The sequence below is a fragment of the Galeopterus variegatus genome, unplaced genomic scaffold, assembly GCF_000696425.1.
Source record: "Galeopterus variegatus unplaced genomic scaffold, G_variegatus-3.0.2 Scaffold867, whole genome shotgun sequence".
In the NCBI taxonomy this organism is placed as follows: domain Eukaryota; kingdom Metazoa; phylum Chordata; class Mammalia; order Dermoptera; family Cynocephalidae; genus Galeopterus; species Galeopterus variegatus.
In genome coordinates, this window is record NW_007726978.1 from 29,737 (window position 1) to 41,943 (window position 12,207).

Genomic DNA, 12,207 nt, shown 5'->3' on the forward strand with positions numbered 1-12,207 from the left:
CCTCGCTCAGCCAGTGAGCAGGAACCGGTCTGTATGTGGGATCCGAACCCTCGGTGGGAGCGTTGCCGCGCTTCCCAAGCGGCGCACTATAGCAGTGCGCCACTGGGCCGGCCCAACAAATAAATATGTTTGCGAGCGCTGCCGCGCTTCCCAAGCGGCGCACTATAGCAGTGCGCCACCGGGCCGGCCCAACAAATAAATATGTTTGATAAGTACTGCACATGAAAAAACTCCTCTTATCAATTTACCTTATTTTTTGAACTCTGAAGATAGATTGAGTGTGGACTCGGGACCAGTTTTGAATGGGTTTAAATCCCAGCTCTACCACTTAATAGCTGTTACTTAAACTCTGTGCCTCAATTTCCTCATCTGAAAAATGGAGCTAATAGGGTTGTTGTGAGTCTTCAGTAAGTTATTACGTATAATGAACATAAAACAGTGCTTGGGATCAGTAAGGGGACCAATAAATATTAGCTATCATTAATTTTATCCATTTTTGTATATTTGTATCTCTAATACAGGAGCACTAAATGAACAAACAAATGAAATGTTTAGCCTCTAAACACTGTAATATATGTGTTACAGTGAAGTGAAAGAGCAACAGTTCTATAGTCAGAACACGTGCACTCTTACGGTCATTTTCTGGGATATACGATCTTAGGAAAGTCACATAAACTCCCTCAACGTGTCTACCTGCTTGGTAAAATAAGGATAAAGATAAGAATAATGATGATATGGTAGTAACTAGACACTTCACTTGATACTAAGCAATTGATGTACAAGGACAAAAGTTTATACAACATTTAAAATGTTGAAGGAATGTTTTAAATGACATACTGAAATGCTTCTAAGTGAGAAATAAGAACAGGAAATTGTACATACAGTATAATTCATTCATGAAAAACTACAGAGAGGCTGGATGGTTAGCTCACTTGGTTACAGTACAGTGTTGGTAACACCAAAGTCAAGGGTTCAGATCCCCATACCAGCCAGCTTCAAAAAAAAAGCACTACTACAGAAAAAGAAAAAAAGGCAAAGAAAACACCAAAATGTTAACAGGATTTGCTGGTGAGTGATGAAATTATTTTCTTCTCATTCCATCTTTCTACTTTAAATATTCTCTAAATTACCCACACTGAGCACATTTCTCTTTCATACTCAAAAGGCAGAGAAAAAAAAAGTGTAAGAAAGCATTTCAAAAATTATATACTGAAGCTAAATCTTTAGGGTTAGTAGGGCTGGGAAATATTCACATGTATTTTTAAAAATCTCCCTGGATGATTCTGGATGCATACCCTCTTCAACAACTGATATAGAAGGTCATACAACATTACTGAACGTTACAATTCTCAAAGCATGTAACATATTGTATCATCCACAGTAAATATTTACATTAACTCTAACTATTCCTACATATTATAAAGGTTAAGGAGGTACAATCTAACTAAAATGGTAAAATTACAGAATTTTTACATGAAGTATTATAAACCAATTATCTCACTCCCTCTTTTTCAGATGAGAAAACTGGATGCTTTTCAAAAGGCTGTAACTTGTAAATAAAGACTAACTCAATCTGACTCTTCATTCAATAATTTTCACTCCTATTTCTTGAACCCTATGATCAAAAATATGTCAATACACCTCTTCAGAACTAAATGCAAATAAATTAACAATGTAAATTTTTGTATATATTTTTAGTTTCATTAATGCCTCTTGTGCATTTACTTATATATTTAATTCATTTTACTTATATAATCAATCAACCTTAGCAAAAATGCTGCTTGCAACTCATTTGTTAGAAGTAGCTGAAATTTAGATTAATTGAATAAGTAAATTGTATGCATTAATTAAAAACTTCAAATATGTCAACATAAAAAATAAGGATTTCCTAGGCCTTTTACTTATTACTCCCCATAAGAACCCTCTGCCCCAGTCAAACTGGCCCTTCTATAAGAGCCAAATAGATATTCACCCAAAGAGATACTTTCTTTCCTCCATAACTTGTTCATTCTCATTTTGTTTTATATGAATTTTATTAATTCAATCATTCAACAAACTTTTCCAAAAACCTATTATATGCTAAAAATGAAGGTGGTACTGAGTCTATAAATAAGTAAATTCACCTTGCTATGCAACTTATTTTCTTCTGTAGACCAGTGATCTCCAAAGTAGGGTGTGCAAGATTCTTGATCTACTGGAATGAGGGGCGGGGTGGGGGTGCAGATTGGAACTTCTGTTTATATGTTTTATCTCATATCTTTCCATTTCTTTTTGTATGTTTTATATTGGCACAATTACAAGTGTATATAATTTTAAAATAAATATAGCTATTTTGGAGATATGTGGTCAACTTATTTTAACCAGCAAAGAGGCTTGATCAAAAAAGTTGACAGACTACCAATTTTAAAAATGTCAGTAAGGGTGATTTGTTTATGTTTAAATAAGTGTCCCTTTCCATTATTAAAGAAGTAGGCTCTACTGAAAATTTGAAGAACACAGAAAACTAGAAAGGAAAAATATTCCTCATAGTCCCACCATCCAAAGACAGCCACTGTTAACACATTTATGTGTAATTCTTTTCTACTGTCTACTTGCTAAGCATTTAACATAACCATAAATTTATTATATATAAGATTTTATATCTTGCTATAGGGAAAAAAATACACTTACTCTAACACATAAAAACTTTTTTGTAAACATCAATTTCAAAGGCTCTGTATCGGGCCGGCCTGTGGCTCACTCGGGAGAGTGCGGTGCTGATAACACCAAGGCCCCGGGTTCAGATCCCACATAGGGATGGCCGGTTCGCTCACTGGCTGAGCGTGGTGCTGACAACACCAAGTCAAGGGTTAAGATCCCCTTACCGGTCATCTTTTTAAAAAAAAAAAAAACAAAGGCTCTGTATCATTTCAGCATTGTGATTATATGGCCATTTTATTAATCGGTTTAGATGATCAGTTTTTCTGTATTACAGTTCATGATGTGAATAAAGCTTTTCTGGGTATATAGGATTGTTTACTTAGGACAGACTCTCAGAATTGCCTAATGTATGAATGCCTCTGAAGATCCTGAAACATTGCCAAACTGCTTCTCCAAATTCCTCTCTGAAGTATATGAGAATATTGGTTTCTTATTTCTGTTACCTTTACTAATCTGGTAGTCAAATTAGCAAATCCACTGTTTTAACTAGAATATTTCTGATTCCCAGTGAGATTTCATGTAGTTTTGTTAAACAGCTTTATTTCTCAGTTGAGGTTCTTAAGCAGGGGACAAATATGACCAGACTGTGGCAAGACTCAGATACTGGATCTACATATAAGACAGATAGAGAAACCTGGTTAAAAAGTTATCATCATGATTCAAGCTATGGATTATGAAAGACAATGAAAGTAGGTATAAAGAAGAGATGCTAGATATGAGGTATTTCAGAAGGTAGAATCAAAAGAATTTGGTGAACTGGCTCCTGAATGTCAGAGACACAAAAGTAAAGGTATTTCTTTTAGTGACTAGATAAAATATACTGTAAATCTGGAGAGAGAATATATAAGTAGATTCAAGGAAGTAAGGATAAAAGTATTTTTAAGAAGAAAGTAATGAGTTTGTTTTTTGGATATATTTATCTAGAAGCATATGAAAATTTTCTAGGTACCAGGAGAGAGGTTCTGACCAGAGATACATTTCTGGAGTTGTTGGGAAATAGATGTAAATCGAAGCCCAGGTAAAACATGTTGTCAAAATGAGGATGAAGGAAGAAAGCCTAGGAGATCCCAACAACTCAGCTAGAAGAAATTTTTTAGGAGACTGAGAATAATAGTAGTCATAAGTAAGAACCAGGAGAGAATGGTAGTATAGAAGGGATCATTATTATTATAATGATATTTATATTCAGGCACTGTGTGAAGAACTGTATATGCATTATCTCATTTAATTCTTAAGAACAACTGTATTTAAAAAGATACAATTATTATCCCTGTTTGATAGCCAAGGAAACTGAGGTTTAGAGCACTTGAGTAACTTAGCCAAAGTTAGAACCCTAGCCAGAATCTAACAATTTAGAATTTGTAGGGACATCAACTAACAGGCAACTAGGAAAACACTGGTGGTCTCTGCCAGAGTTTTGCTATGATGGTGAATCAAAGGGCAGATGGTCTCTGCCAGGGTGCTGCTATGATGCTGAATCAGGGGCAAATATCAGAAGTAGAAACAAGTGTACTTTTAAAAATTCAAATAAGAAGGAAATGAAAGAGGATGGCAGGGGAAGGGGGTTGAAAGAAGTTCTTTTTTTTTTTCCTTTTTTGTCTTTTTTCGTGACCGGCAACGGATCGCAACCCTGAGTGTCGCACCTGTACCGAACCGGGACCGGCAATGGGATTGCAACCCTCGGTATTGCGCCCGCACCTCGCTCAGCCAGTGAGCGGCCGGTCTGTACGTGGGATCCGAACCCTCGGTGGGAGCGCCACCGCGCTCCCAAGCGGCACACTGTAGCAGTGCGCCACCGGGCCGGCGCCTTTGTAAACACAATTCTTCCATTGACTAACATAAACACTTGAATTTCATGTCTTTTCAAAGTCTACCATTGCCCACTTTCAGTCACTATTAGCAGTATCATTTCTGCCCGATCAAGCCTGTATTTGAAGCTCTTTCACCTCCACAGGAATGACTACATAATGTGGGCTTGAGAGAACCTCTAACATGGAGTCTACTGAGACTCCTAGGACTGGAGAGAAAGGAAAGCTGTCTGATAACAGGCCCCTGATATTTACCAGGGTGCTCTTTAAAGAACTTACCACTATCCAAGGTAAGGTAACAATTTTTAAGGCAAGAATCAATAAAGCATGGGCCACAGCAGCATTCACTGATATCAGAGAATTTATGGAACATTTTATGTGCCACACATTTGAACCCCTAATGCCTAAAGAGGTTTGAACCCCCAACACCCATCATGGCCAATACGGTTTCTTCTGGGAACACCAATGAAGCCTCTGGCTATCTTGACCTTGGAGAATGGTTTTTACTTTATGAAAGCAAAAAGTGTAGTACCTATAAGGAGGGGACAAGGTAGTAGCAACGGCTCACCTGCCAGTTGAAATATCACTTAGTAATTTCAAGTTTTGTTGAATAAATTTACATTTTAAAAATGTAGGATTCCATAAATTCTGAATTTTTATATCACTTTCAAATTTCAAAAATGTGCTTACCAACAAAATAATTATGTTCTTAAACTAAAGAATCCTCACTCAACTTATAAGAATATATATATATTACAAAATAAATACTTAAATACATACATGAAATCTGAAATCCCCCCTCAGCATGGAACAAAGATCCTCTGCTACATCAGACATGCAGGGATGCAATGTAGCAACCAATCTTGCATAAAATGGTAGCAAATCCAACCTGCAAAAGTTATATGTGATATGTGTAAAAGGAAAAACATATCAAATAATTCATTTTAAAATTTAAACTTTCTCAGATATATACACATATTAAATGATTATAAAAACTAATAATCATACAGACATGCCTTTATTGCATTATGAAGTATCTAGAAATTCAATAAGCCTTGTGAAAGTTTATCAATAATCTGGCATTTTCCATTCAGTGCATTTATCGCACATCTGTAATTTCACTAAGTATGTAATTTTGATAAAATGTGAAACATCAAGCGAAGAAAACAATAGTTTAACTGTACTTACAAACCTCAAGATAACTTAAATAGTGCAAAACAGAATCCTTTCAAGCCACTTTCTTCATTTATCCAGGGTGGGTTATTTGGAAACCTCTAAAGTAAGAGGGTAACCAATAACCAAAAAAGCATCTAAGATATCAAAATGGTGTCACCAAATCCACACACTCATACACTTTTCTTATCACAGAATCTACTCAGATCCTCATCTCAGACAGGATCTGACTTTAGACCATAAACGGCAAACACATGGCACTCATGCTGCACACTCTTCCACCATCAGAACATTCTTTCCCACCAGACTTGGATGTAGCTTCAGAATCCTGCATTAAGCAGCATGCAGCAGCCACTGCTAACCGTAATCAACACACAAGCTAAAATTTATTCTCCATTCCTGCCACAGACAGTATTTTATAAGACTTCATTACTCAATGATTCAACATTTAGCAGATAAGACGCTAGAGAAGCAGTGAAGAACTAACAAAAGGAGTTGCACAGATAGCAGTAAGTAACGGGAACGGCCAGTGAGAAAGGAAGCTAAAAACTACAAAAATTACAGACAATAGCTCAAAAACTATGACAGCTTGATGCCATTTAGGACAGAAACAAATAATCCTACAAGTCTTAACTGTTCCTGAATATACCACTATACTATAGAATAGTACATAAAAAATGGCTTGATCATCAGGAGAACAACCGCATCCTATGAAAGGCTTAGAATCTTGAAAGGCTTGGATCTGGAAAGTTTCCAGCATGGACAGATAGGCCTTAGATAGAAGGGACACAGTGAAGGAAGAATAGAGATCAATGTGAAAGGTGGGGAGAAAGGAAGGAAACTGATTAAATTCATGCCTAAAAGCCTCAAAAACTTTGTACTCCTCTGTGACCGTTAAAATTTTATGATCTATAATTTTTAAAAAACCACATATTTAGTTCTTACTAATGTGCTACGCCCTGTCCTAGGCATCTTATAGAAATTATTCAACTTGTTAATCCCAATAATCACTGTATGTCCTTTTTCTTTATATTTTCTAAATGATTCCTACTTGGATTTACCTAAGAATCAGCACTTGAATTTCTAAAACTAAGTTCTATCTTGATTGTCTTTTTCAATGTATTTTTTTTTTAAAACAAAGTCCGAGATCGTAACACTCAACATCAAAAGTTCTTAAACAAATTCTGTCGTTTCCCTTTTCTTCTAATCCTTGGCCCATCACTTACACTTTGCTTAATTTTTTCTTCTTCCAATTAGCCCAATCTACTTTGAGACTTTTTCCCAGCCCCAAAATAAAGGCAGACAAAGCTATCCATTTTAAAGTAAAACAATTTGTGCTATCTGTTCAGGACAGATCCGTGACCTAACAACAAGTAAGTGCTTTCAGCTTTAACAAGGATCTAAAAATTGGTTTAAGAATTCCCTAGGAGATTACACCCATCCAGGTAGTTAGTAATCTCAGTTTTTGTTTCTTTTGGAATTGGTCGTGTCAAATTTAGATATGCCATTTTCTCAGAATTTTCAACTCCTATAAAATGGATAGTTGATACAAAATTTCACCCTGCCTTATTTAAATCATTAAGTTCTGTGACTGTGCATTCATTACTCACAAAATAAAATCCTTATGCTATAAGTAAAGCAATAAATTATATACTTCTTCAATGCTAGTCCTGCTTAAGAATGCTATCTCTCTTTTCTACCTTCCTAAGAATGCAAGCCTAAAAGGGAATGGAGTGCAAAATGTCACATCCATCATGTTAAAGTTATTAAAACACAAAATAGAATATTTTAATCAACATAAAGAGCAAATTTCTGTGTTAAAATTTAAGCTAGATAGATATTTCATCTAATTTGAGTTTTCTGAATAGCAGCTGAAAAATAAACTTAGATCCTCCCTTTGAAAACTGAATTCTATAATTTAAAAATTTTTTTTATTTTGGCACTGGCTGGTTCTAGGATCGAACCCAGGACCTTGGTATCATCAGCACCATGCTCTACCAACTGAGCTAACTGGTCAGCCCTGAATTCTATTATCTTCTAAGAGAGTAATACTTATTTTTACTAATAGTTAGTGAACCACATTTTTAAAAAGCTTCTTTTTTTTTGTCCTTTTTGAGACCGGCCGCGCTGCGCTCAGCCAGTGAGCGCTGTGAGTGCACAGGTCATCCCTATATGGGATCCGAACCCGCGGCGGGAGCACTGCTGCACTCCCAGCGCCGCACCCTCCCGAGTGCGCCGCGGGCTTGGCCCTAAAAAGCTTCTTTTAATTAAACAATAATAAAACCTATTTTCAAGGTCTCCTGAATCACTCATTTAAGCGGCCGCGCTGCGCTCAGCCAGTGAGCGCTGTGAGTGCACAGGTCATCCCTATATGGGATCCAAACCCGCGGCGGGAGCACTGCTGCACTCCCAGCGCCGCACCCTCCCGAGTGCACCGCGGGCTTGGCCTTAAAAAGCTTCTTTTAATTAAACAATAATAAAACCTATTTTCAAGGTCTCCTGAATCACTCATTTAAGCATCCTAATGGCAGTTAATAATCACCAACATAGTAAACATTCAGTCATTAACTACAAATAATAAGAAATAACAAGAATATAGGAACAAACATACACACATGCTTTTGTTACTGAGGGGGCAAAAAAAGGAATTCTTACAGGTTTTTATCTCTTAATCAATTGGCTTTCTAAAAGAACGACCTAGCTTTCTTTTTGGTCTTTAAAAATCTAAAGAATTTGACTGTTGAAAGCTATTAATTTAGGCCGGCCCGTGGCTCACTTGGTAGAGTGTGGTGCTGATAACACCAAGGCCACGGGGTCAGATCCTATATAGGGATGGCCGGTTTGCTCACTGGCTGAGTGTGGTGCTGACAACACCAAGCCAAGGGTTGAGATTCCCTTACCGGTCATCTTTTTAAAAAATAAAAAAGAAAAGAAAGCTATTAATTTTATCTCTGTGCTCAAAAATGCCTGAAAAAAAAGGAATGTGAAAGAACATTGCTACAGTTCAATTAAAGAATACCAAGATTTTCTTCATAGGAAAAACTAAAGATGATTCCAAAAAGATGAAATATAATAAAAGATTGGGGTCATTTACTCTGACATTACTGATAACCAAATGCCCTGTTGACTTTTTTCACAATGCTGCTGTTCCTAACGCAACAGTGCCATCAAGTGGTATAATACAAAACAGATTTCAAAAAAACATTTCATAGCTCCAAATTTAGTGAGGAAGGAGGTCCAATTAGAAAATCTTTCACAAAAACTGCAGCAAACTCTTCTAAAAGCTAAATCAGGAAAAGCTATCCAAGAATCAAGTGCAGCACTTCACCTCTGAAGAGCATTCTGTTTACATTAACCTAAAGAGTTCTGAACACCCACCTGCCAACATTTGACTAAATTCATGCGGCTTCAAAGTCACTAAAAACAATGCCAGGTACATTTATGTTTAAAATAAGGAAATTTCCCTGATTCTGACTGACTTTTAAACTCAGAATTTGGCTTCAATGAAGAGACATCTGGGATGCTGGGAATGTTCTGTATCTTGGCCTGGGTAATGGCTTTATGTAAAATTTCAATTAAATGTGTGTATTGCTATGTTATAAGTTACCTATAAAATGACATGCAAATAACTAATTAATGGAATTTATAGATTTCTGTGGAGTCCTTCAAATTAATATGCTAAAACATTTAATGGCAGCCTTTTGAGATTTTCTGCATCCTCACTTATTTAATAAAGGGAGAACACAACTTAAAGTTAAAAACACTTCTTCAGATCAGACCTTTAAGAAACGTAAAGATGGACATCAAATTTTAAAAACTTGTGCTGCAAATTACACCACCAAGTGAAAAGACAACTCAGAGAATGAGAGAAAATACTTACAAATCATATATTTGATAAGGGCTGTGTACCCAGAATATACAAGGGTACTTCAAAAAGTTCGTGGAAAAATACAATTAAAAGAGAATACAAATCTTCCACGAACTTTTTGAAGTGTCCTTGTATAAAGAACTCTTACAACTCATAAATAAAAAAGCAAATACAATTTAATAGGGGACAAAGGATTTGAACAGTCACGTATATGATTCCATTTATATGAAATATCCAGAATAGGCAACTCCATAGAGATAGAAAGCAGATTAATGGTGCTTAGGGCATGGGGCTATGGGGGCAGAGAGGGAATGGGATTGACTGCTAACAGACACAGTGTTTCTTTTAGAGGTACAAAAAAGTTCCAAATTAGATTGTGGCAATGGTTGTGTGTATTAAATACTGAATTTTACATTTTTTTTTTTTTGCTGGCCAGTACAGGGATCAAACTCCAGACCCTGGTGTTATCAGCATCACATTCTAACCAACTGAGCTAACCGGCCCGTTGAATTACAAACTTTAAATGGGTGAATTGTATGGTATGTAAATTATATCTCAATAAAGCTGGGTTTTTTCCAATGAAAATAGGTGTAAATAACTTTAAGAGTTATCTAGTTCAATGCTTCCTAAACCAAACTATGCAGACTAGTTAAAAACAGCTAAATTCTCTACCACAGACTATATGTAATCTTTGGGCCTCATAGCTATAAGCACTCAAGTAACTATTAAATCATTCTGGTTTTGTTAGTACGTTTTTTAGTCAGCTCAGGCTGGATGGTTGAAGGAAGGCCATAGAAAAGAGTAAAGACACCAAACAAGATTCTTGTCCTTTAGGTAGGTTGTGGAAGCAAGATTCCACAGAAAAGGAGGAGGAGCATCTTACTAAAATAGTCTAGTTGGGTATGGGTGAGTTGTGAGGCTAAGTGAGGGCAGGGTGCTAAAAGAAGGTGACAGAAAGTATTTCCTTGTCCCCCTCCTCCAAAGTGTTCCAGTTTGCCCTAAGTCCAGAGGGCTCAAAGAGTAACTTGCTACTCCTAACACCTTTTAACTGGCTAACCAGGAGAATATCCTGGCCAGCTTACTCTAAACACAAACCACTTTCTTCCCTTTACCCCTCCCACTTAAGGTCTATCAGTAATCTCTTTTACTCAAAGGATAGGGAAAGGTTTATGAATACATGGGGGTGGGGAGAACGAGAAACAGACAGAACGACAGAGACTTATTGGCACCCAATTACTATCTTTCTACTTCAGCATCCCTAGACCAAGCCATAGTCCTCAGGGACAAGTCAAAGCTTGCAAGTAGGGTAGAAAGATGCCTGGGGGTGAAGGACAAAAGAAGACCTTCCAAATTAAAAGCTTTTCTGATCAATAAAAATATACAGTCCTCCAGGAAACATCAACCTGGTCCAATACCACATTTTACAGATCTGTAAACAAAAGCCTTGGCTTTCCAAATCACGTAGTAATGATCTTTAAAAATACTGTGTTTTATTTAAATGCTGAAAAGACTACAGAGTACTATTAACACAAGAATGTATAAAAATTAGAAACCTACTCATACAAATTAGAGACTTTGATACAATTCAATTGATTAAAATTTATATAAAATACAGAAATACCAGTAAAGAATAACAGGCAAAATTACATACAAATTATACCTTTCAACAGAATGGAAAAAATACATTTAAAAAAGTGATTAGTGAGAATATAATAGCTAGAAATTAAGCAAAAGACAGTCAACATATGAATAATTGGAGTACCTAAAAAAGGAAACCAAAATAAGAGAAGAGAATAAGTATTTAAACATATTTAAAGATAAAAATCAAGAAAACTTCTCTGAAATTTTCAATATGAAAAAAAAAAGGGCATGGAAAATGACCCAGAATGATCAACACCCAGGCATATCTATCCTACAACAGTTGTTGGATTTATTGGGTTTATCAGAGAAAGAATTAATTGGGCAGCCATATAAATGATAAAGTCAATTATAAGGAAACAAAATAAAAGCAGGCTGGCATCAGATTTCTCTACAGAAATATCAAATGCCAAATGACTTGAATAATACCTACAAGACATTTAAGGTAAAAAGGTATGAGCCACGGGTCCCATAATTAGCCAACCTGCCATTCTGGTAAATAGCCACAGATATGCAGACCATTCTGAACATATAAGAGCTTAAGGGATATTTTTTCCCAAGAACTCTTCTTGAGAAAACCATTAGAAGACGAACTTCAGCAAAACTACAAACAACTGGCAGGGTGTGTTGAATATTTTAAACTACAGAACTAAAATAAAATAAATATGGGGGTTTGGGTCACAGATTTGACATGCAAATGTTTCATTCCCTATCGGGATATGTTATCAACATAGAAATAAAACAAAGTGAAGGGGAAGGGAAAGAAGATGGAAAGTCAAGTAAGCTCATAGTAGGAAACAACAGAGACTGTCAAAACAAATGATCACTAAGCAAAGTTACAATTATAAAGATAAGTACTGAAATAGAAATACAAACTTTCCAACATGGATGGACCTTGAGAGAATTATATTAAGTGAAACAAGTCAGGCACAGAAAGAGAAATACCACGTTCTCACTTATTGGTGGGAGCTAAAAATAAATAAATAAATTCACACACACACACACACACACACACACACA

At 36.1% G+C, this 12,207-nt stretch overlaps 1 protein-coding gene across 1 annotated transcript in view; it reads right to left on the reverse strand.

Moving 5' to 3' along the window:
* Positions 1–12,207, reverse strand: part of LOC103590736 (regulator of nonsense transcripts 2) — a gene marked incomplete at its 3' end in the record, with an annotated part of 80,687 nt that overhangs the window by 26,431 nt on the left and 42,049 nt on the right. The window contains exon 9 of the mRNA XM_008573041.1: positions 5,289–5,397. Coding sequence (XP_008571263.1) covers positions 5,289–5,397 — 109 coding nt within the window. The remainder of the gene's footprint in view (positions 1–5,288; positions 5,398–12,207) is intronic.